This window comes from Oenanthe melanoleuca, chromosome 12, assembly GCF_029582105.1.
Source record: "Oenanthe melanoleuca isolate GR-GAL-2019-014 chromosome 12, OMel1.0, whole genome shotgun sequence".
In the NCBI taxonomy this organism is placed as follows: domain Eukaryota; kingdom Metazoa; phylum Chordata; class Aves; order Passeriformes; family Muscicapidae; genus Oenanthe; species Oenanthe melanoleuca.
This window is the reverse complement of record NC_079346.1, coordinates 13,943,377-13,968,455: the sequence shown is the minus strand read 5'-3', so window position 1 is coordinate 13,968,455 and position 25,079 is coordinate 13,943,377. Positions and strand designations below refer to the sequence as shown.

At 46.8% G+C, this 25,079-nt stretch overlaps 2 protein-coding genes across 9 annotated transcripts in view; one reads left to right on the top strand and one right to left on the bottom strand.

The window, feature by feature from the left end:
* The window catches only part of LOC130258288 (heat shock transcription factor, Y-linked-like), a 28,366-nt gene extending 14,731 nt beyond the window's left edge, over nt 1-13,635 (bottom strand). Inside the window, exons 1-3 of one of the 8 annotated variants that reach the window (XR_008841469.1) lie at nt 13,548-13,635; nt 11,294-11,347; nt 10,306-10,826 (exon numbers count right to left, since the gene is read on the bottom strand). The gene's annotated coding sequence lies outside the window, so the exon portion shown is untranslated. Of the gene's footprint in view, nt 1-10,305; nt 10,827-11,293; nt 12,982-13,547 lie in introns of those variants that run through there. The other 7 variants (XR_008841467.1, XR_008841463.1, XR_008841460.1 and 4 more) reach the window with 7 other exon arrangements.
* Nucleotides 13,237-20,613, top strand: ALAS1 (5'-aminolevulinate synthase 1). The gene is made up of 10 exons (XM_056501521.1): nt 13,237-13,808; nt 14,553-14,759; nt 15,714-15,869; nt 15,951-16,173; nt 16,605-16,789; nt 17,345-17,524; nt 17,688-17,852; nt 18,936-19,204; nt 19,654-19,816; nt 20,331-20,613. Exons 1-10 carry the CDS (start codon nt 13,616-13,618, stop codon nt 20,489-20,491), a joined length of 1,902 nt encoding a protein of 633 aa, XP_056357496.1. The 5' UTR covers nt 13,237-13,615; the 3' UTR covers nt 20,492-20,613.
* The last annotated feature ends 4,466 nt before the right edge of the window (nt 20,614-25,079 follow it).

Sequence of the window (25,079 nt, the reverse complement as noted above, 5' to 3'; positions counted from 1 at the left end):
TACTGAAATCTCATTTTACAATTACAAGATTGTGTTGCCTCACCTTGGTTATGAGTGAAGCCTCTGAGTGATTTTAGCTTCTCCTGTCAAACCCAGCTGTCTCAAAAACATGGTGTTCCTACATGCTTGAAGGGAAAGAGAAATTCCATAGTGAGCAGGGAGAGAGGGGAGTTACATTCCTGTTCCTGTCAAGAAAAAGCTGCAGCTCTCACCTGCCCGCTGGCTGTCCAGCAAGTACACACATATACCCATTTTCCCAAGTGAGAATTAGCCAGGGCACAGAGTGCCTCCCACTGAACTGATATTTAGTAGGCGATTTGGGAGAGAAGCGAGCATAAGGAGGGATACTAAGATTTACTGCATCAGAGGCAAGTACAAGTGAAGTTGGACTTCACCAAACCTCTTGTGCACAGGGCAACTTGTCCCTTGCTTAGGTTACAGTCAGGAATTTATGCTAAGGGCTTTCTCTTTTCTCAGTGGGTATTACAAGGTGTCAGCTCTGCTACAAGCAGAGTGGAGCAGCCCCAGGGTAATGGCACCAGCACAACACTGAGATGAATTTTGGTTGAGGTCCCAGTTTTACTTTTGGCATCCAAAGGCATTTGCTTGTTCTGTGTCCCCTTTTCACCCCAGCAGAACAGCTGTGTCCTAGCAGGGACTGCTTCTCCAGCAACATGGCACTAGTCTCTGCCGTGCCAAGACCAAGGTAAAGACCAGCAGAAACCATCTCCTCTTTACCAAAACCAAGCCCAAAGGTCAATAAAGGACAAACAACCCCCAAGCACTCAAGTTAAGTTCCTATTGCCTAACTTAATGCGCTGTTCCCATCACAAGGCACACTGTGCTTGCTTTCAGGGTATCACACATCCCTACAGCCTCAGAGCTTCCTCTCCCCAACTGCTCTGCCCAGGGTGGATGGAAGAACGGGCCATGCTGCCTGCCACCTCCCCCAGGAAAACTTGCCTTGCTTTTCCAGAAAAAACTGCTGTGTGGAGGATTCATGCTGGATTTCTCCTACTTTTGAAATTGTTTTTCTTTTCCAGTTGATGCTGACCTACATAATAAGCAGGTCACTGGAACACAAGAGATGTTTTTCGAGGCAGAGGAGAAAAGCCAGGCAGCTCCCCCTCCACACGGGCTTCTGAGGACAAAGTGCTGCTTCCCTGGGGTCCCACTCTGCAGCCTCCTTCATGCTGCTGTCCAAAACCAGCAGGAGCTGCTGGGATCCCACTGGGGATATGGATGAACTCTGAGCAGAACATGAGGCTGGTTAAAGCTCCATGGGGGACTGAGGGGAGCTTCAGGAACACAAATCTCCCTCACGTGAACAGCACACAGGCCATGTGCAGTCCCTGTGCACAAGGCTGGGAGCTCATGCAATGGCCTGGCTGCATGGGACTCAATCCCGTGGGCAAGGCAAGCTCCTACCTAAACCAGCAACAATGGGAGGGAAGGAGAGAGCAAGAAGATCCCTGTGGTGCAAACCCCTCCCCAGAAGAAGGAAGGATTGGGTTGCAGCAGGTCTGCAGAGCACAGGAACACAGGACTGAGACATTGCCAGCTGGAACAGTGCTCTACCTGAAAATCTGGCAGGTGAAGAGCAGGGTTAGAAGAGCTTGAACTCAATTTACTTCTCAGGCTCCAGTCATCATTGCTACTTCTTTGTGGGGAGCAACCCTAAGGGCTTGCCACAATAAAGCACAAACTAGACATGAAAAAGATTTGAGTAGCCAAGAGAAGAGATGCCCTGGGATAACCTTTCAGTAGCCATATGGTTTAAGGTATGGCAGCACGGAACTGGACTGCCTCAGGATGTTGTCTCCTCCCCTATCTTGCAGCCGATCTCTTCCCTGCTCCTGAACAGGAGACAACCCTGTGAAAGGTCTGTGTCAGCAAATCCAATCCCCACTCTGACTGTGGCACTGCAAGCAGGAAGCAGCGAGTTACCTACCCACCGGTAAAGCAGGGATCTATTAGAGAAATTAATGTAATGTGATCCTGCCTGGGGCTCAGAGACAGTCCCAGAAGGATACACAGAGCGAGTAACCAGAGCAGGCAAGGCTAAGAAGCTCTCTCAAACAGCTTGATGGCTCAGATAGCTCCAGTGACAATAGGGCAAGCCTGGTAACTAGGTCACAGTTATGATCCTTAATTAATCCTGAAGAGACCCCATCTGCCATGGGCAACATGACAGATAAGGTGGCTCATTAAGCACAGAAGCAGGCCAGGGTAATACCAGACCCCAGCCAAGCAGCTTGTGTGAATTTTGCCTGGCTGCTTTGCCCAGTCTGCTCCCTGCCATGCTTTTAGCCAGCAAAGACACCAGGCTCTCCCCATCTCCCCTGAGGAAGCAACAGCAACCAGAGCCTGTTCACAAGCCCCTGCCCAAACCACACTGACATAATCCATGACACAGGAGAGGGATGAGATTGAAAACAGACCAGGGCAGCAGACATGAGGCTCCAGCAGAGGAGCTGTACCAAACCCTGACGGACAGCTGAACCCTGGATTCCTGGGCTGTGCTTCACCTGCAGCCCTGCTCTTTTCCTCTACATGTCCCTGTGCTGAGTGGGGTGTGCTATCCTAAGTCACTTCTTCCCACAACTCCTCTGGGAGAAGCTAAGAAGCTGCAAAGGGGCAGAGAAAAGGCCTGATGCTGCACCTGATGGATGCTAGGAGAGGTCATATGCTGGCAAAGCCAGGTTGTTCACTTGGCAGAAAGAGCTGGCCCTGACCATGACAGTGGAGAGCCCATCTGCCAGCAGGGAGCAGAGACTGACTGAGGATAAGGGCATGGATGGCTGGCACTGGGGAGAACAGTCTAGGTAAATGTCATCTGCCCTGGCCTCTACAGCTGGTTGTGTTTTGCTTCTAAACATGATCCATATCAATCTCTTGATCTGGTTAAATCCACTGGTGACAGGGAGATAAGATAATGTTGATTGAGTTTTCAAGCTCTGCTTCTGCTACCTGAGCAATTAAAAAGCAGCCACTGTCAGCAAAAACAGCAACACCTAACAGAGCTTCTGAGGACTCAGCACAGAGCAGGAGCATTAAAAGTAGTTGTTTCAGAGGACAAATGGGTGACTAATAAGCCCTACACTCAAACTGTTGGAAGCTTAATACTAAAGCCGTGTCTCTGGGGACCCTTATTAAGGTGTCTCTTGTGCTCACTACCACTCCCAAAGGCACTCTATTCCCCAACATGCACAACTGACAGCATGCCAGGGAACAGACACAATTAAACCACGACAAGTAGAAAGGAGAAAAGCTGTAAACATAAAACAGTATTTTTACCCAAGGAAACCTTGAAAAGCAGAGCAATCAAATTCACAGTATATGCACCATCACTGTAGACATGCACTGTTCTCCCTCACCCAAGTGCAGCTGGGTGAGGGACTGCACTACTGTGAGATCATTCCATGAAAACTGGGTCACTGGCTATCAAACCCAGGAGATGGTGCCAGGACTTTGGGAAGGATGCATTGAAATCACTTCTTCTAATTAAAATACGAGCTTAGGAATCATCTCTAGTTTATTTGCTCTTGTAATTAGAGCTTTAAATTTCAACTACTTGCTCAAAATCTCAGTGCTCTTTATGGTAAATAATCCTGACAGGGTTTTTACTGTGGAGGCAGTTTTGGGAATGAAGCTGAAATAAACACAGGAAAGATTAGCACATTTCCAAGACAGAAGTCCAGAGAGAGCACAGACCTCACAGAGCAATGCAAAGGCTCACAAGTGAACTCAGAGCTTGCCCCCATCAGAACCCCCAAAGAACAGCACAGCTGTTTGCTGTGCCAAGCACCAGCCTCCTCCTGCAAACAAAGTGCAAGGCCAGGTTCTACACAAGCCCTGGAGATCCTTCAGGATTTCAGAACTAGAGAGCACAAAGATCCAGAAGGTTTGCACATCTTCACTTGTTAGAATTGTTGGCTTCTGTTTTGTGGATGAAATGGTGTCTGTCTCCTTCTCATCCTTCACTACAGTGGCTCATTCTTTCTGCAGCATGGAGAGGATGAGGATCTTGGAGAGGATGAACACCTGCTCCATATCAGAGCCTGGCCAGTAAGTGTGCATTGCCCAGCATGGCATCTCTCCCCAAAATTACTTCTTGTAATATATTGTTGCCTCACAAAATTCAGCTTGACAAAAAAACCTGACCTCACACCCACCTGACGCAGAGATTGCTGAGCACACTCCATCAGAGGCAGAAGAATTAACCTTTAAGTAGTGAATGGGCTATGGAAAAACATTGCAAAGCAATTTAACCACCCCTCTACTTGTTAAACACTGCAGTAATACATCACCTGTGTTGTATTTGCAGACTTCTAAGTCCCAAATAACTATAAAGAAATACCAAACTGCCATCAGTGCTTTTGGGGAAACAGCCACTGCCAGCAAGAGCCTTGTGCAGTGCAGCTAATTTGAAAGGTTTCTGGTGCTATTGATGGCTGGAGACCATCAGTTATCCTTTGCCCTGAGTTCTCTCTCCACACAGACCCACCACACCTCACTCTCACAGGGCTCAGTGCTTCCTCCCCATGTGGTCAGTCATCCTGATCAGTGCCTAGTGGGGGTGTCTCACAACAGGTCACCTGGAGTAACACAGAATTATTTTAATTTTGCATTAATTAACATATTATTAAGTTTCACAGCTAAAACACAATGCATCTTTTTGAGAACACGAATTCTGAATTGCTTTTTCAAGTTACACTTTGAAGCAGAGACTTAAAAAAAAAAAGATAAGGAAGTCCAAAATTAAATCATCAGAACTACACCCCAGTTTTTCTAAAATCTTGTGGAATGTCTGCAGGAATTTCTGGGCGCAAGTCTGTAGAGAATGGATTATCTAATGTCCATGAAAGTTCCATAAGATTATCAGAGCTCTCTATAAAACCACAGTACACAGGTCAATCACTAAATCCATCACTAGTGCTAAGCCAGCAATAACCCTCCACTCTCCCTTGGTTTGTTCTTATACTCAGTTTAACATGAGAAACTAGGCACAGAAGTAAAGAAAATGACTTAACCTCAGGTTTGTATTTCCGCCATTTCAATCTTAATTTCTCAGCTGATGCCTCTCAAACTTTTAGTTATGTAAAGTAATGTTTGCACTTCCATCTCCTTCTAGGACATTGTCTAAAATCAGTTTTGATCTTCGGCCAGGGCTGGGCCAAGATGCATTTCCAAGAGAGAGGACATGCCTCACCCCAGATTAAACAGTGAGATTCCTGAAAAGATCTTAAAAGTTTGGAGTTCTTTACCACATCTCTTGGAAACACAAGAGCAACACATTTTCCTACCATTACCCCAACCTCAAGCCAGCACAACACAACTAGGTTTGCTCAGCACACCAAGCCAGAGACAGCTCGCTCCTTTGAGTCCTCTAGTCCCATAGATCTCAGCTGGCATTATGTTCAAAGCAGCTGCAGAACCATCAGGTCTAACAGACCAATGCAGACAAGGCTGCCAGCAGGGTCACAGTGCCCCAAGGAAGCTCCCAATGCAGCTGTCCTGGCATCCTCACGCACACTGCTCCTGGTACCGCCTGTGCTGCTTGGCAGGCAGAGCGGCCTGGGAGCCTTGGGAGTACAGTCCAGAGCTTTGCATCACTGAGACTGTTTGTAAGACTGCACACAGAGCACTTGGAAGCTTTTGGGAGAGTTCAGTACAAAAGCAAACAAGGAATGGAAGCTTTGCATACTCCAATAATCCCAATACGTCACAGAGTTTCTCTGATCTGCAGCTTTCAAGTTCAGATTTGGAGATATGATGTGCTAATTTCCTCCCTTAATATTTCAGCACAAGGCCCCTTCTTCCCTAGAGCTGACACTCTTCTCATTTTAATATCTTATTACCATCCTCTAATTTTATCTGTAATCTTCAGTGCATAAGGAGGAATAGTATGTCTTGCATCTCACATGTTAAGCAACAAAAGCTATTGCAAAACAGCACAGCAAACACCATGGAAAGAATGCACACTGGGAGGTGGAAGCATTTGGAGTTGGACCCCAAGAAGGCTGTAAGCTCATCCTTCCACCTTTCTGGTGTATACACAGACTGTGGTGTTACACAGACTTTTCCACCCACAGGAGAGTTTGGCTCTATGAGGTTTTATACCCCCTGTTACCACACACTTTCATGCTATTTTCATGTCTGGAAAACCTCTACTTAAATGTGAGGCATCCTTATGCTCTACTGCTTGGCCACTTCAATCCTTTAGATTATTTCTTGCAAGGAGCTGACTGTACAACTATAGCATCTAATATTAACTATAATAACTAATTCTAAAATGATAAAGTTTCCCTGTCCATTGATGGAAACAATGAAAGATCAAAAACTGCTTTACACTTTATTCTGTTACTGCTGCTTTCTCCAAGACAGTTCTTGAAACTATCTCACCACCAGCAACATCTAATGCTATGAAATGACTGGATGAGGAGAAAAGCCAGCCATGTAATAGAGCTTTATTGCCTCACTGGGTACTCATTCATGGGATAACACCCACACAGAAACGCCCAGCTTGGCTCTAGTCAGGAGCAGGATTTTCCCCCACCTTCTCACGTCATCAGCAGGTATTTCATTCTGAAGTGCTACTCCTCACTTCACTGAATTTCACTGATCTTTGCTGGAGAAATTATGACCAGATGCATAAAAGAAGAACAAGCCTTTGCTGAGACAAACCAATGAGCCTTACTAGTAGGTGTACTGTGACTATTAGGTCTTCACTGGATGCCTTTTTCCCTATTCCCAGGCTGAAAATGTAATCTTACTTGTATTGCTACACCTGGGAACAGAAGGGCAGCAGGAAATAGTACTGATTAAAAACTGTCCAGTCACAGAATCTTCATTTTGACAAAAAAAGGACATCGATTTAACAAAGGATTTAACTTTCTGTATCAATGTGAGTCTGTGGTGGCTGGGAAGAAGTGAGGGTAGTTTTATTATGCTATTGCCTTTTCAGGTGTCCATGACAGGCCCATGGGACAGGTAGACAAGTGAGAGAGATGATTTTTGCTCATGATTTAACACTGGTAGACACCAAATCCCCACACAATCCCTACTCAGTCCCCCCTCTCTGTTGGATGGGGGAGATAATCAGAAGGTGAAAGTGTAAAGCCTTTTAGGTTGAGATAAAGTCAGTTTAATAACTAAAAAAGAGGACAGAAGTAACAAAGAGAAAACAAGTGATGCAAAAAAACCCAGTTGTTTACCACTGACTTACTGATGTGCTGCTGGTCCCTGAGCTATGATGGCCCCAGCCAATCTCCACCTTCCCAGTTTAACTGCTGATTTTGATGTAATATGGTGCAGAATATCCCTCTGCTTAGTTGGGGTTGCCCCCTCCCAACTTCTTGTGCACTCCCAGCCTACTTGCTGGCAGGGCAGTGTGAGAAACAGAAAAGCCCTTGACACTGCACAAGCACTGTTCAGCAATGACTAAGACATCCCTCTGTTATCATGGCTGTTTTCATCAGAAATCCAAAGCACAGACTGTACAAGCTGTTATGAAGAAAACTAACTCTATCCCAGCCAAAACCAGCACATTTTTAGAGGACAAGAGGGAGAGAAAAAGGTATGCTCCTTGCTTTCTAGCAATCTTCTTGACAGAAAACTCCTAACATTGACATTTGTTTAAGAGAGAGAGCCCATAGGCTCCAGCACAGCATTTTTCACTGCTGTGGGTAGATTTCTTGTTTTCAGGGACTTGGACAATTCCCCTTCTGCTTTGACTTCCACCTTCCTGCCAAAGCCCACAGTAGCATAGGTATGAGCAGCAGTAGGGGCTTTCACTAGAGATACCTGGTACAGCAAAGATGATTTACTACATAAGCATGACTTGAGTGTCTTTCTGGGCCTAAAGCATTTAAGTCTGGAGACATACATTTCTCTCATCTGAAAGCTGTCCTTCCTATACAGAGAGGAACAGACTATCTACTTAAATCCTTTTTGAAAACCTCAGTTCCATACTTCTGTAGAGAGCTCTGACTTAAGATCCAAGTCCTTTCCCCACCCTCTCACACCTTCAATATAGGAAGCACTTGAATTCACATTTTCTAAGGTATTTCTACTCTCTGTTGAGTAGACTTCAAGCTCCTAAACTGGATGTGGAAGGTGCTGTCTCTGCCTGAGTACCTAATGAGGAGAAGTGAGGGCTGAGATATCAAGAAAAATGACAGGCTGAATAATTTCAATAACCATAACCATACTGGTTGGGGTCTACTGGTTCTTTCTAAGAGGAGGAGGAAAACTGTGTGAGAGAAGAGGAAACGAGGGTGTGGAGGCAAGTCATGGCAAGTGCAGCAAAGCTCACAGTAGCTCGAAGGATTAGTGTACCATTTCCTGCCATGAGCTGCACAAAGCAAGACAAACTCACCAATGCAAGATAAAAAAAAAAAAAAAAAAATTATGTGATTTTCCACATCTGAAGCAAGTGGAGAGACGTCAGGGAGATATTCTGGACTTAAGATAAGCCACTGCTGGATGTGTTAATCAGCTGGGCTGTGTACTGCAGCAGCAGTGTGGGGTGCTGCCCTTCAGTGGGACAGCAAGGAACCTTATATGAGGGTGGCAAGAGCTTCCACCACCCAGACTGAGTCTGACGTACACCCCTGTGATGGGGCTTTGCCAGGAAACCAAACTCCTCTGCATCAATGGGCAGCTCCTGGGGCCTGGCAGAAAGGAAAAGTGTCCTGACCCAACAGCTTTGTGAGGGCCCACCAGCAGACCATGAATTTTAAGAGATCCATTACAGTAGAGAACAAAATAACTCACACTTGTTTGTATGAGATGGGTAGAGATCTCGCCTGGCCCAGCTCCTCCAGCTTGCTCAAATTCTCTGCTGCTAAGAGGGTCTTATAAAGAAGTGAGATTTCCTGTTCTGTCATGTAAAGAAGATACTGGCTCCAAATCAGGAAACATGTTAAAGAAATTCAGCATCAGAACTGTCACTATGCAGCTGCTATAACAAGCCTCCAATTTTGCCTTAAAAGGTAAATGAACTAAATCCTCTTTAAGAACTGCTGGTCTCAGGACCGGAGGTGGAAGTTCTCAGACGAAGCCTGGAATCTGAGTCTGGATTAAATCCAGATGTCAGGATCACACCCACTCCATTGGAAAATTCAGATCTCAATATAGACGAGGGAGGGGGATTTTTTTTTTCTGGCTTGCCCTCTCTGACACTGACTGGATGGGAAAAAATTAGGAATATGCATAGCCCTGACTTCAGAAGTGGGCAAAAGGGATTAGTTATTACTAATTATGGTGCAGTTATAGCCTTTCATTTGAACAGGCTGAATGTAGAGGGGCTCTGACCCTTGCTTTCCTGCTAAGTATCTAATTTCTCTCTTTGAAACATAAAAAGCAAAAAATTCATGAAAATTCTACTAAAGGAGCTACCTTCAGACAAATGCAAGGGCAGATGAATGCTACAAACCTGTGAACCAAGTTCTGTTTCCAGGAATATTGAGGAAAACATGCTTGAGAGAAGAGGGATGGGAGGGAAGTATTCAAGGTAACTTACACATGACTCTACATAGTAAACCAGCAACATGGGAAGAAACCATATTCACCAGCAACTCTTCAGAGACATGTGCAGACATCCACTTGATCTCGTGATAAGGCATTTTTCCCCATTTCAATTTCTCTATGGGAATCACTTTCTGTGGCTTCTTACCCACCACCCAAATTGCTGAATTTTAACCTTGTTTTCACTTAACCTTTATTTAACTAAGAAACTGACAAATCATCAGAACAGTATGGGCTTTAGAAAACTAAAAGGATAGCAGAGAGTCTTCTCTTCCTCTGCCACTGCAATATGCAGGCCTTTCAGGCAGATTGAGCTTCCTCTGCTCATCTGGTCTCAGGGACCAGCTCTAAAGGCTGCTCCAAAGCATAGGCACAGCAATACTCACATACTCACCTTCTGACCTAAATTTTGTTAGGGCCAGCTGAATAAATTTGTTCTCACACCAGTGCTATCCCATCTGCTTAAACCCTTTTCCTCCTTTATTGCATGTTACTCTGCCCTTTCCATACTGCCAAGCAGCCATTCCTTCTCCCTGCCTGCTGTACCTGCTGCCTCTCTCCAGTCCAAGCCTGCTTTTTCGCTCTCAGGATAGGTTCCCTACTCCCTCCTGGGCTGCCACTGGCCCTGCTGCAGACTGTCCTCCTCCTGCAGTGTGGCAAACAGCTTTGAGTGGCACCTCATGTTGGTTTCTCCTGAGTCCTGTAGGATGGCAGTAATACACTACCACAATTAACATCCTTACACACCGTTTAATTAATCCACTGAAGCCCTAAGACATTTTAATTGGTGTCAGCTTTATTAGTATTTACTTCACCTTCAACACATAAGCTCTGGCAGTATTTCTGAAGGGAGGACACTGGCAGAGCAGTTGACAAGACAGCCTTTTTTCCCTGCTCTGTTGATCCCAGCCAGCTCCGTGCACTGACAAGGACAGCTCCTTCAGCACCCTCCAAGATGAGGGTCAAGTTAATGTCATTCCATCGCTCTGCGCAATTCCTGTCATGTACAAGGTTAAATGAATTCAGCAAAATCAAGCTTTAAAAGAAGTGTTACGGCAGTGTTTGATTAACAGCACAGATTGGAGGGGAGGCTGACAGCAAAACCGAGAGTTCTGCTCCATTTGGAGATCTCCACATCATAGCCAAGGTCACCGTGTCTCAGCTGCCAGCCTTGAATGATGTTTGTGGAAAAAGCAGATGCTCTTCAGGCTTCACATGCACTTCTGAATACAAACTCAAAAGTCTCTGAATTCCAGCAAGCAAGCAAGCAGATTAATGTACTCCATCCCTCAGCCCTACAAAATGGCAAGATGCTGCTGTTCAGATTACCAGGATAAAGAAGGATTATCAGATTTCTGAGGGATCTAACCTGCTGTGGCAGGTGTCCAGGCAGACAAGTGAATCATGATTTTAAAGAGTTAAGATTTTAGCTAAGGGTTAGAAGCAATTCATATTGATCAGGGTGTAAGTTAGATAAACAAACAATAGGTTAATGATTATTAGATGCTTACGCTAGAGATAATAGAGGTATTGTTTGCCATTATGAGCTTGTTTCAGTTTTGATTATAGAAAGAGATGGAATAAGTGAACCATTATTAGAACAGATTGAAACCAGTGGAACAATGACTAGCACCTAAACTTTATATCAATCACTAAGCAGGGGACATCAGATTCGCCAGAGGGCCATGGAGACCTGATGAAGACATTCCTTACTTCATCCTTTGAGACCACTGATTTGTAGAGTAACTGATGTGATACAAACCTTCAGGATAGAGAGTCAAATGTTGATGTTCCAGGGAACGGAGACAGCAGTAATCTGAAACACAGATCAGGTGTCTTTAAACGTCAAGTACTAATTAGCTATTATTTTGCTAAATACTTGAGGCATGTAACACTAGCCAAAACCCAGTTGTGGGGGAAAAAAAAAAAACAAAAACAAAAATAAATTCTTAAAGAGCAACTTAACTAATAACTCAAAACACTATCTTGGTACTACCAAATAACCAGGGGTCCTACTATCATAAGTGCTACAGAGGCTGAGGTCATATACCACTGCCCTACTTTAATCATTTATCTACAGAACAAATTAAAACTAGCACATACCTGGTTTAACGATGCCAATGATGCATTCATTATACTGACAAATACTGAGTTAAGATCTGAGCACTGAGACTCCTTATATTTCCTTAAATTTCTAATAAGCAAGAAGCTTAAACTGTGCTTAAAACACACCTACTAAAGCTCTACTAAAACCCAAATCCCACACCCCACCTTGTAAAGCCCCAACTAACTTTTTCAGGGCTTTGTAAACAGTACATGAAGGCAGAACTCTGTCTCCCATTTCCTGCCTCAGTGCTTAGTGACACACTGGAGCTGACATCAAATCTGACATTTGACCATGAGGTTTTCCTCCTGACCAACTTACCCAGATCCCAAAGTTTGCATACACGATCCTCAAAGTGAGTCAATGGTGAATAAAAGAGTAAGGCAAATACCTTGCTGGTTGTCCTCCAGAAACTCTCTCTGACAGAGGAGATGTCTAAAGATTAATCTGCAATATCTAAATGCTAACCAACACTTTTAGAAGTGCTTTTTTATAGCCAAACTTGTGTTCAGCAGCCACAGTCCTACACAGGCTTTGTATTTCTCTAGTCACGCTACATGAGCATCTTATAGTAACTACACAATGTGACTTCATGCAAGGCAAGAGCCAAAGGTGACCTTTAAGAAAGCTTTCCTCCAAACTCCACACCTGTTACAAAACCCACTCCTGCCCTAAAGCACCCGAGACAGCTCTTGGCTCTCCACCCAAATCCTGTTCTTCCGTGAAATTGTTTCACAAGATGAGGGAAAAAAATGCGTAGTCATTTTTCCTTCTCCATTCTTTCCACACTTGAGCAGCCAGTGCTTACAGGAAGTAGCACCACTTCCTGTAGTTTAAATGGCCACACACGAGAACTCCTTTTACCATTACCCTCCCCACCAAATATTCCTTTAAGCAAACAAGCTTTCATATCTATTGCAAACCAGAGAACGAAGGGCTCAACTTTACTTGTTGCTGTTGTTCTTTCTTTCAAAACCCGGCAAAAACGCAATGGTGAAAGTCTGAGCATCCCCTACAGAGGAGCTGTTAGAGACACACCAGCTGTAGAGAAGTGAGAGGAGCTCAGGATCCCACCAGCACCACCCGAGCCCCGGGCATGGTCTCGGTAGGGAGTCAGAGATAGACTGAGGAAGAAGACACCGAGACGCGTTGGAGCAGCGATGGGTTTACCCCAGCGCAGCTAATTCAGAGCTCGTCTCTTCCCACGAACGAGCGCGCTGGGTGACCCCCAATCTGCTGCCCTGGGGGAAAGGGACCCCAAACTTTCTGCGAAACAAGCACTGCACAGCCTGCGGCTCCGGGGAAACCCAAAGCAGCGCTTCCCATGCGGACCGTGCCCACAAAGCCCCCGCTCAGGGCCGGCTGCCCCCATCACCTCACAGACCCTCGGCAGGCTCCAAGCCCCCTCCGTCCCCTCACGGCTCTACCCCCATCCCCTCACAGACCCTCGGCAGGCTCCAAGCCCCCTCCGTCCCCTCACAGCGCTGCGGCGGCCACACACACTCCAGCCCCTCACGACCACCGGGGGTCTCTCCATATCCTCAGGACGCCTCCAGTCCTACATGACCCCCGGGGTCTTTTGCTGCTCTCGGGACGCCTCCAGTCCCGCACAACCCCAGGAGGTGCCTCCACATCCTCACGCTGCCTCCAGCCCCACACAACCCCCAGATGTCCCTCCACATCCTCACGCTGCCTCCAGCCCCACATAACCCCCAGAGGTCCCTCCACGCCCTCACGCAGCCTCCAGCCCCACATAACCCCCCGACGTCCCTCCACACCCCCACGCAGCCTCCAGCCCCTCACAGCACGCCGGAGCCGCCGGGCACCGCCCCCGCCCCTCCCCGCGCCTGCGCGGCTGCAGGGCGCCTGCGCCGCGCCCCCGGTCTATAAAGGCGGCAGTGCGGGAGCGCACCCCGGTGTAGCTTTCCTGTCGCCGGTGTCACTTTGCCGTCACCTCCGGTGTCCTGTTCGGCAGCGAGGATGGAGGCGGTGGTGCGGCGCTGCCCGTTCCTGGCCCGTGTGTCCCAGGCGTTCCTGCAGAAGGCTGGGCCGTCGCTGCTGCTGTACGCTCAGCACTGCCCGCGCATGATGGAGGCGGCGCCGCCGGCCGCCCGCTCCCTCGCCATGTCCGCCGCCCGCGGGCAGCAGGCGGAGGAGACCCCCGCGGGCCGCGGTGAGTACGGCCGGGAGCCCGCCGGGGTCACGCACGGGCCCTGCAGGGCAGAGAAATAACACAGACATTGCGTGTCGCGGGAGGAAACTTCTGGAATAGGCAGCGCTGGGGCAGGGGTTGCTTAATCCTTGAAATGTCCGCGGTAAGGAAATGTGTGACCGTGGCATGAATCAGGGACCGGCCTGCTGGGACGAGCCCCGGCTCTGGGTCCGGGATCCTGGGTCTCGGAGCGGCGTTCTCACGGTGCCGTGGCCCTGCACGCCACCCGGGAATGTTTCTTGGGTAATTCTTTCCCAGGCACTCGGGGAAGGAGCTGAGGCTGGCAGCAGAGGAAGCTGCATGGCTGAAAAATCTCTGAGCTCCTCCAAAGAAGGTCGTAGAATCGCAATTAGATTAGAAAAGACTTCTGAGGTCGAGTCCAGCCTATGACTGAACACAACCATGTCAGCTAAACCAAAGTACTTAGTGTCACGTCCAGTTTTTCCTTAAATCTTTTTCTTAACTATTCCCTTTGGGAGTGAAAGAGAGGTATTTTTGCCCCTCAGAGGGTACAGTACTAGATCTAGCATCTTAAATCAGATGTCCCTTGGGTGTTACTTGGATTTTGTGCTTGTATAAATAAAATGTGACTTCTGAGTTAAATAGTTCTGAATGGGTCCTGCCAAATTAATTGCAAATCAAGAAACTGAAGTCAGTGTATTAAAATGAAGCTGAAGTGTTTTCTCTTCTCTGCCCCCATCTCAGAGGCCAAAAATGTCAAAGAAGTGGCCCAGCAGAATGCAGATGGAGCCCAGCCTCCTGCTGGCCACCCACCTGCCAGCACTAGCCAGAGTACGGCTACCAAATGCCCATTCCTGGCAGCTCAGATGAATCACAAGAACAGCAATGTCTTCTGCAAAGCCAGCCTGGAGCTGCAGGAGGATGTGCAGGAAATGCAGGCGGACAGGAAAGGTACGTTCTCTGTGCACTGAGGCAGTGATTCCTCCTGAGAGCTGCTGGTGCCTGACTTGGAGCGTGCCAGGTCTGCCAGGCACCGCTGAAATGATGCAGTTGGGATTATGGGAGGCTGCAGGGAAAAGCTGCTGGAGAATGTAGGTGTTAATGACATACCTGTGATGTTGTGTAGGGTTTCCCTTGGTGATTTTGATGTGGGAATACAGTGATCTGTATTCTGATGTGCTGGCTGGCTCTAGATGTGTGAGTCAAGCTGTTACACTTGCACCCAAGCAGATGCTGAGATCTGAAGAGAGCTTTGCCAGGGTGCTGGTTTAATCAAAGGTTTTATATCCAAAGATGGAGGAAAATGTGGAGACACCAGGCAAGTACCAGCACAAATCCAAGCTTGAAAGCAGGCAGATGATTTTGGGGTCGGTTTTTTGTGTTTATGGAACTAAAAGCTGCTGGCTAGCTTGAAGTGGTAGTGTAGAAAGGCTGTCCTTCAAAGGAACTTTTCAGCAGTATCAGTAAAGCCTTGTTGCATGTCTCAGGAGGCTTATTTTACTTTCCCATTTGCCTTCTGTGGAATAGTTCTTAAAAAATAAACCTGTGCTAACAGAACAAAAAGGAAGCAGCTGACTAGAACTCTGCCTTCAGTTAGGTGTGTACCAATCGTTTCAGATAAACACTGTAGCTGTATAGTGTGGTTCTGAGTCATGATGAACCAAATATGTTGTAAGGAAATTGCCTGTTGTATTGTGGTTGATTAGCATGGCTAATCCTTCTGTCTTGTCCAATGCAAATTTGTAAGCAAATAAAATAGTTGATGCTAGCAGGATCAAGGTGGGGTTTTGGGCATGTCCTTTCTAAAGATTGGTTTTACTTAAAATGTTTGTTTTGCTGAATTCAACTTACTTCACTCTGTTTCAAACCAAACAAACTCACTGGAATTTATTGCAACATCTGTAGGTACAGAATTTGCCAAAATGCCAAGTACTTCCACAGTGAGAAAGATTGAGACTGAGGGAGAAGAGCAGAGTGGCTTGCTCAAGAAGTTTAAGGATATTATGCTGAAGCAAAGACCGGAAAGCGTTTCTCATCTGCTTCAGGATAACTTGCCAAAATGTAAGAATGTCTGGCAAAACCCCCAGAGGCCTGGTCTGTTTTGATTATTTCCTATGTGCTGAAGTGTCTGTTTCCTTTCAGCTGTATCCACCTTCCAGTATGACCAGTTCTTTGAGAAGAAGATAGATGAGAAGAAGAAGGATCACACCTACCGAGTGTTCAAGACAGTGAACCGGAAGGCGCAGATCTTCCCCATGGCGGACGACTACACTGACTCCCTGATCACCAAAAAGGAGGTGTCTGTGTGGTGCAGCAACGATTACCTCGGCATGAGCCGCCACCCTCGTGTCTGTAGGGCAGTCATGTGAGTACTGCTGTGTTTTTAAGAGCTGTTTTCAAGCTGTGTTTTGTGGGAAGCTTCTGAAAACTGATTTCTGTACTGTGGTACATAAGTTGCTTCTGATGTGATTCTTGGTGTGCAGTTAAGATTATACTAATTTCTTGAGCTGGGGTGGATCCAGGGCTGTTTAGATCCAGGGCTGCACTGTGTATACTGGTCACTGATTGTGCTCTTTGGATCTTCTTAGAAGCCCCCAGATGTTCCCAGATAAACTTGGTCACTGCTTTCTGACCTTACTGGACTCCTGAGTGTGCAGGTTGCTCAAAGACACAACAGCTGCTTTTTGCTGCCAGTTCTTTTATAGTCCTGATTATGTACCAGAACATTTTCAGCAATGATCCTTTAGTCTTCTGTGTCCCACAGCAATGCTAATGCCTCTCTTGGGCCCTCTTTAGGGAAACACTGAAACAACATGGTGCTGGAGCAGGAGGCACGAGAAACATATCAGGAACAAGTAAATTTCATGTCGACTTGGAAAAAGAACTAGCTGATCTTCATGGAAAAGATGCAGCACTGTTGTTCTCATCTTGCTTTGTAGCCAATGACTCCACTCTCTTCACTCTAGCTAAAATGCTGCCAGGTAAGAACTCAAACTGCACCTCTGCCTTAAAAACACGGCCTTGCCCCAAGCTGTTTGGAGTGTGTTTTGCAAATAGCTGTCCAAAGTGAGGATTCATCCTAATCCATCAGCAGAGTATGGTTTGCTGGTTTTAATACCATATTCAGGTTATGTTCAATACAAGTGACAATATCAATCTGCTGAGATTGAGATCTATGAGCTGGGAACTGCTGGAGGAATTAGACAAACAGAGTCTTCTGTTCTTGCTTTTAAATTCTACCTGAAAATGTGACGGCAGGAATTTAGTTTCCTCCCATTGGAAGGGGTGAACTTCTCTCTCAGAAGTTTGGGGAGTTAGATAACTATTTTCTCAAGCTCATTTGTGTTAGTTTGAACACCTAAAATAAACCTCAGATGTTATTCTTGCTTCATGATCTGTAACTTGCTCTTTTGATCAAGAGCATTACTTTCAAGAACAAGCTACTCTTGTTTCCTGAAGTCTTCCCATACATAATGCAATACTAGGAATCAGTTAATGCTTTCTATACTTAAAATATATCTGGGCTGTTTCCTCAGGGTGTGAGATCTACTCTGATTCTGGAAATCATGCCTCCATGATCCAGGGGATCTGTAACAGCAGGGTGCCAAAACATATATTTCGCCATAATGATGTCAACCATCTTCGAGAACTATTGAAAAAGTCTGATCCATCCACCCCTAAAATTGTTGCATTTGAAACTGTTCACTCAATGGATGGTAAGTTGACATCAAAGCCTCTCTGCTTCTAGGGTAACTTGTCCTCAAATCATCTGTTTGAGGTCTCAAAGTATAGTGCTGTAGGAGTTGTGCAGGGGTACTTCTGGGGTTTATGCAGTCATACAGGAAATCCTGAACTGACAGTCGCTGCTTTGGTTCCTAGGTGCTGTCTGTCCCCTGGAAGAGCTGTGTGATGTGGCCCACGAGCACGGGGCCATCACCTTTGTGGATGAGGTGCACGCTGTGGGGCTGTACGGGGCCCGAGGAGGTGGGATCGGAGACCGGGACGGGGTCATGCACAAGATGGACATCATCTCTGGAACTCTTGGTAGGCACAGCCTGGCATTCCTGCAGCAGCTGAGGCAGCAAAGCTGCTGAGCAGCCAAATTAAGTGGGTTAGCTCAAAATCAGTCTAGTCAAATGAACTTGTTAAGGGCTGCTGGGGCCTAGGATTTTTCAAAGAGCCCAAGGGATTTAAGTGTGCCCCACAGCTTGAAAAGCTTCTGCTAAGCTACTTACACTGCCTTAGAAATAGTTGTGGTAGCTTTGTATGGGGTTTTCCTTTAAGCAAGCTAGCAAAAAGTCCTCCAATGGCATGTTATACAACTCAAGAAGAAATTCAGGTGAGAATGCTAGTAGAGCAGTTCTCTATATTTAGTAGTACTTAGTTCCTTTATGTGAAATTGAGTGCTCCTAATCTAGAAACCTGAGATGGGGAGTTATGTAAAGAGATTTGGCAAGTACTGAAGCAACTGCTATTACCTGAGTAGAATGCAGACTCAGGAGTAAGTTTACTGCTGCAAATTGGAAGGTTGTTTAAACAGCTTTCAAAACAAGTAAAATTTACTAGGAAAATTCATGCCCTTTGGAACTTAAAGTCCTGGGTTGTAGCCTAAAAGGAACAGAAGTGTTCAGCAGACACCCTTGTTCTGTCTGTGGCTGTGTTCTGCACTCCAGACATTTAAAAAGGAGGGCTGGTATCAACTGCACAATCACAGTAACAGCCTTCTGTGCTCCTTAGGAGCACAGGCTATTTCTAGCATCTCTGAAACAGATTATTTTAAATCTGTTGAGAGACTTACTGTTGATCGCTTGGGGTCACTGTTGAAGTCCCTGCTTGATGATTTGGCTTGTAAGGTCCTCCCCAAAATCAAAACTTGCGTATTTGATAGAGGCATGAACTGTCCTTGCTGTGCAGTAACTAGATCCACGTTATCAAGATTGGCTTAAAAACAAAGCTGTACCACGTGCTGAGCAAATACAAGATTACCGAGGCAGGGCTGGAACATGCCACAACTGCATTACATATTTGGTCAGGATAACCCCTTCCTCAAGTGAAAAGCTCCAATATTTCAAGTCATTCCAACAGGTGGAAAGAAGTCCAGTTACCTTGTTATTTTTTTCCCTTCAGGCAAAGCATTTGGCTGTGTGGGAGGGTACATCTCCAGCACCAGTTCCCTGATCGACACGGTGCGCTCGTACGCCGCTGGGTTCATTTTCACCACGTCGCTGCCGCCCATGCTGCTGGCCGGGGCGCTGGCGTCGGTGCGCACGCTGAAGAGCGCCGAGGGGCAGGCGCTGCGGCGCCAGCACCAGCGCAACGTCAAGCTCATGCGGCAGATGCTGATGGACGCGGGGCTGCCCGTGGTGCACTGCCCCAGCCACATCATTCCCGTCAGGGTGAGCGCTTAGGGCCCCGTGGACACAGGGATGTGCTGCCTGTTCACTGCCCATGAGCACATTGTACCATCAGCTGTTAGTTACTGCCTTCTCAAAGTTCAAACTCGCCCTGTTGCTCAGCAGTCACGTGCCAGGAGTGTGGCTTAAGTCTGGTGTACATATAAAATGCGGGGAGAAAGACTGTGGGTTTCATACACTAACAGCATACAGAAAATAAAGCAACTGCTAACAAGCTAGTAAAAAGCTTTGGGTTGTAAACAGCTACCTGCTTTGGCTGCAGTGGTGTTCTTGTGCCCAGAGTGCTCTGCAACACAGGCTTTTAGCCTTTCTTTCTGACCTACATGTTACTTACCACACTATTGGATTCTTATGGTTTGCTAAGTTGGGCTGACAGTTGAACTACCTCTCATCTTTTGGTTGATCTTGTAACTTAACATTTTGAACTTCAGGTTGCAGATGCTGCTAAAAATACAGAGATCTGTGACAAGCTGATGAGCCAGCACAGCATCTACGTCCAAGCCATCAACTACCCGACGGTTCCCCGTGGAGAGGAGCTGCTCCGAATTGCCCCTACACCTCACCACACCCCTCAGATGATGAGTTATTTTATTGGTGAGTGCAGTGATGATCCTGCCTGCCTGTGCAGTCTTTGTACTAAAGATGAGACTGGGAAGCACTTAAGTTTTAGATGTCATGAGCTGGACAGTGTCTTTCCACTGCTGCAGTACATCCTGCACGCTTCTCTGCTTGGAGTGTGAGATGTGAAGGCCAGTGACTTGGAGCAAAGGGTGCAAGGCCAGTGCAGACCTGTACCCAGCCAGGGCTCTACTCATGATTGTCCAAACCAATCTTGTTATGTGTTCCCAAACTCAGCTGTCCTGTTAACTTGTCTTAAATATGGATCTGTCCAGAGAAAGTTGATTCTCCTTGTCTGTCCTGTCAGGAGAGGTGATATGAGGATAGCTGAGACTTAGTTGCAGCCCAGTTGTTTCAAGAGGTAGATTGTGTCAGAGTGAATCCAATAATCCCTGCTCACTTGTTAAGAGAATAAATATGCTGACACTTCTGCTGCTTCTCTAAAGCAACCCAGGCTTAAGCTTTGATCTTGATAAACTTTTCTTAACAGAAAAACTGCTGGCTACGTGGAAGGATGTTGGTCTGGAGCTGAAACCACACTCCTCAGCTGAATGCAACTTCTGTAGACGACCCCTGCATTTTGAAGTGATGAGTGAACGAGAACGAGCCTACTTCAGTGGCATGAGCAAATTAGTATCTGTCAGTGCATGAAAGTAACAGTGTTAGTTGTTGTTCAGCTCTAGTATTGAGTCAGTAGCATTTTATAATTGCTCAAGTATTTTAATTGTAGTTAAAGCACTACGCTCTGAAAATAAATTTCTAGAGCCATGATACCCAGTTGTGTTTGTGTGCTTCTGTGTCCCTTCCATAACTGGAGCTGAAGTGTTGGGGCTGGGAGGGCATTTGATGGAATAAAACAGTGCTCTACAGCTTAATGCCCCTCAGCTGAACTATTGCCAGTAACTATGCTCAAAGAACTTCAGTAGTGCTTGCTTCACAGGGTTTATTTATTATGAAGAGGGAAAATAGTTTATCTGGGGCATCTTCCTGAAAGCCTTCAAAAATGTGTATGTATACTTCTACATGCCCACTAAAGCTTTAGCACCTTGAGAAGTGTTGTACAAGCAGCTTGCACCCATGTTTTGGGAGGCAGGCATTTAGAATGTGTTCTGCTAGATGCTATCTCCCTCTGTTACCTCTTCTTCCTTTGTAGTTTTGGCACAAGCATTCCCCTTCTGGCATTCACTACACTGAGGGAAAAGGTGCTAGGCAATTAATTAAGTGGTGTTTTCTGACTTCCTGACAGAAACCCAAGGTGGTGGTGTGGCAGGGGCTGGAAGGCAGGTTCATTGCTGCAGGTTGGCTCTGGCTGCCTGTGTTTCTGCAGGTCTGCATGAGCTGCTGCTCAGTGCACTCATCAGAGCTAGACTGGTGTAAAAACTGTCAGCAAGCAATACAATAGGAGAGAAGCCATTGTAGGAGAACACCAGTACTGCCTTTACAACCCTTCTGAAACCTTAGGCCTGTTACCCCCAATTGCCATCTTATTTCATGCTTTGGTGAGTAGCAAAGGCCTGCTTTGAACAGGAGGGACATAATTGTCTGGGTGAGCACGTGTACTCAGCAGAGGTCAATATTGGCATGAAGTCAAGCTGAACTGCTGAACTCACTGAACTGCTCCTTGCAGGTGCCTGCATGTCCAGGAGCTGCTACAGTGGCTTTCACAAGCCCCTGAGCAGCCACTCTCCCAGGGACTCTTGTTTTCTGGCTGTAAGGAGCCAACTTGGTACTTCCCCCTGCTGTCATACTCCCATGTGTGCTGTGAGGTTCCATCCCACTGGGCATCCATTATAATATCACAAAGAGCCATGCGTGGTGGAGATAGAAGCCCAAATTAAAGCAAAACCATCAGCTCCAGCTGGAAGTCACCACTGGTTTAAGCATGAACTGAAGCACCCTGCTAGTCTCAGAAGAGTTTTTATAAAATATTTGACTTTCCAGGCAGTCAAGCTACTTTGAAACAGCCCTTTGCCAGCCAGCCACTGGGGTGCTGCTGCCTCTGCCATGTGCAGGTGTTCTGTAAAACAGAATGTGACCCAGCTGGCCTGGCCATGAACCATCTGTGGCCCAAGACTCTGCATATGCATCTGTTATGGAGCTCTTCCCATTATCTTTTAGCCTATATTTCTACATTAACTGGAGACATAAAATAACAAGCCACAGCTCTTCCATCAGCCTCTCCCTAGGACCTTGTCCCCAGCACCATAAAGTGCCAACCATGTCATTGCTAACTCTGGCAACAATCAGGGAACAGCTGTAAGCAATCAGTGTGTGTGGGAGATAACACAACATGCTGACTCACATATGGCCATGTTCTGACAGTACCAGGACACTTGCATTTCTAGTTTTTTTTCACTGAAAGCTTTCAGAATTGGCCCAGTCCAGTTAATAAGCCCAGTTTTTCTTCCTAGTTCTTATAACAGCAGCTCAACACTTTGTACTACCAAAGGGAAGAAATAAGACATTGAAAGGTACCAGCTATCAGAAATCCAACGTTCCTCCAAATTAATCACAGGATAGAACCAAACCCCAGGATTCTAAGCTGGCAACCTTTGAAATGGCAGGAACACGAACAACCTCAGCACGTGGCAGCCAGTACCTCCACACCTCTTAACATCAGCTGTGACAAATTACCTTTAGCACTGGTACTGGCAAACAAGTGTGAAAGCAGAACCAGGGCACAGCAAGAGGCCAGCAGATATCCATCACTTAACTGCAAAAGAAAGACAAATCCAATGGCACATTGAAAGGATAAATTCTCCCCAATAAAAAAACAAAGAAAGAAAAAATAAACACATATTGTTTCCCAGCAAATAAATATTGAATGGGGGCTTGTATAAGTAGGGATAAGTTATGCAAACTTTAGTTTGGTTCCTGGAAAAATAATAGAGGAAGTAATCAGTAAAATATGTTTAAAGCCAGACAATGGCAGTGTCAGAGTAAGGAAGCAAAAATGCAGTCATAAAGCCATGGCTAACATTTGTTTGTCACAAAATAATTCATCTAGTTAAATCTTGCACAGCCTTAAATTCATACCTTCCTCCATCTCCCAACCTATTTACACAATGGAGAAACCCCAGGTGCCACAGGAACAGTAAAACCATTCCAGGTGCAAGCAGGAGCACGTGTTCCCATTGCTGGGAGGAGGGTTTCTCTTCCTGCCATGGTCAGGGGCGTTACTAACACCCCCAAATTCACAGCTCTGCTCTCCCTGATGCTTTGCACCCATTTATTTTGGGGGACACCCCTTGCACTGCACCCTGGCCTGCTGCCAGAGCTGGAGTGTGGACTCACCACAAACCACTCTTGTTGGGGCACACACTGGCACAAGGCACCAGAAGCCAAATGCAAGGTAGCCCCTGGCCCAGAGCTGCTAGCCCAGCACCAGCATGGCTGGATTCCTGGTTATTTCAGCTGTTCTGTGCCCCAGCCACTCTCCAGCTTGATCCCAAACCCTCATCATCCCCAGGCTGGGTTAGGCACCCTCCTCTCCAGCCAGACCCCCAATCCTGCCCAGTCCCAGGAGGCTGATCCCAGATATCCTTACCCCCACAGGTAAATAACCTTTCACTCCCTGCTGCTCCTACCTGCTTCTTGCCATTCCCCAAGGATTAAGGAAGGGCATGAAGCTCTTAAGAGGGCAAGGGCTCATCTCCCTTTCCCAGGGGCACCTGAGGTTTCACAGCTCAGGTGCCAACTGGCTCTTAATTCAGACATTCAGCTTATAACCAGGTCTAACTCTCTTGCATTCCTCTGCTTCAGATCTCAGGGGAGCAGAAGCCAAAGGAGTTAGCTCCTCTGGGATTTCAACCTTTCCCATGTGGGAATCCCATAAGGAAAAGTATCACAGTCCTGTCTTTTACTCTGCAGCTCCTTTGCTGTGGAGTCCATGAACCTGTGTGAGTCTGAAAACCCTGAGCACTCGGCTGGCTGTGTGGGTGTTCAGCCACAGCCCCCTGCAGCTGCCCCTTCTGTTTGAAGCAGGCTGTGCCCTGCTCTCCCCTGCCCAGCAAGGCAAATGCCAGGTGCCTGAGGTGACACAAGTCACTGCTGACCAGGTGTGGGTTTCCAAAGCCTCAAACCACAGGTCTTTTGTAGGGCAGCAGCAGAGACTTTTAGCTCAAACCTTAAAGAGAATCTGGGACAGGAAAGGAAAGCATGAGATGGAAAGAGATGGACATGAGATAGGATGTGAGGGGACAGGTGATAATAGAACAGCAAGGGATGGAAGATAGATGGGCTGGAGGATAGATTGGACACAGAATGGGATGGGATGAGACAGGAGACAGGATGAGAGGGGATGGAAAGGGAGCCTAGCCTGTGAGCTTCTCCTGGACATCTCTCCCATGACCATGGGCCTTGGCACAGGGGGCCTGTCACCTGGAATGGCTGCACTGGCAGGGAGTGGGACAGGTGGGGAAAGGGGCATAGCCTCACTCCCCCTCAATATTTGGGCAAGTTAGGAACTATAAAGCACAGAAGAGGAGGAAGATCCGAAGGAGAATGGTGACTCAGCTTGTCAAATGACTCTGGTGGCGTCAGCCAGGCTCATTAGCATTTATATACAGAGGGAGCTTTCCTGCACTGAGGCTGCTTCCTGCATAGCAGCATCTTCCATCCTCCTCTATGTCAAAGGGAAACTAATTCAGGACTGGATTTTTTTTTTTTTTTTGGCATTAAACCTTTTCTTGAAATGTTTTACAGCTTTGCAGATCTTCCACCTTATCCTGGGCATGGAGGGTAAACCTAAGCCATAGCAATGCCCTCACCTGGGCAAGGAGTGGGAGGATTTGGAGCCTAGGATGAAGGCAGACTCCATTCTGCAGGCATTTCCAATGCAGGCATTCTCAATTCTTCTCTTAGCTTTGAATCCTCCTACCTTCCCTCCCTATGGCCAGGCAGGAATTCACTCCAGGCAAAAGAACAGCCCCCAGGTCATCTTCACAACCTTGCAACATCACCGGCCACTATAACAAGGAAAGCTGGGCTGAGCAGGGATGCTGCCTCCTGCTCTGAAGTGGCTCAGTGTAGAAATCTCTGCCAGGCACTGTGGTTGTGCCACAACCGAAGTGTGGATGTCCTTCAGGGTGGTGAGGGCTGGACTCAGCCAGGGCAGGCAGGCTGTGAGAGTTGCTGGCTCCTGGCTTGCCGTGTCCAAGCAATTTGCTTTGCAGCTCCAGAGCCCACAGCTGCTGAATGCCCAAACATGCACAACCCAGGGGATCTCCAAAGAGCATCA

Excerpts from the sequence above, each read along its gene's own strand:
- ALAS1 (XM_056501521.1), top strand. The coding sequence starts at position 13,616 with ATGGAGGCGGTGGTGCGGCGCTGCCCGTTCCTGGCCCGTGTGTCCCAG. Across the intron at positions 15,870-15,950 it reads TCAGGATAACTTGCCAAAAT|CTGTATCCACCTTCCAGTAT; the intron begins GTAAGAATGTCT and ends GTTTCCTTTCAG. Across the intron at positions 16,790-17,344 it reads TCTAGCTAAAATGCTGCCAG|GGTGTGAGATCTACTCTGAT; the intron begins GTAAGAACTCAA and ends CTGTTTCCTCAG.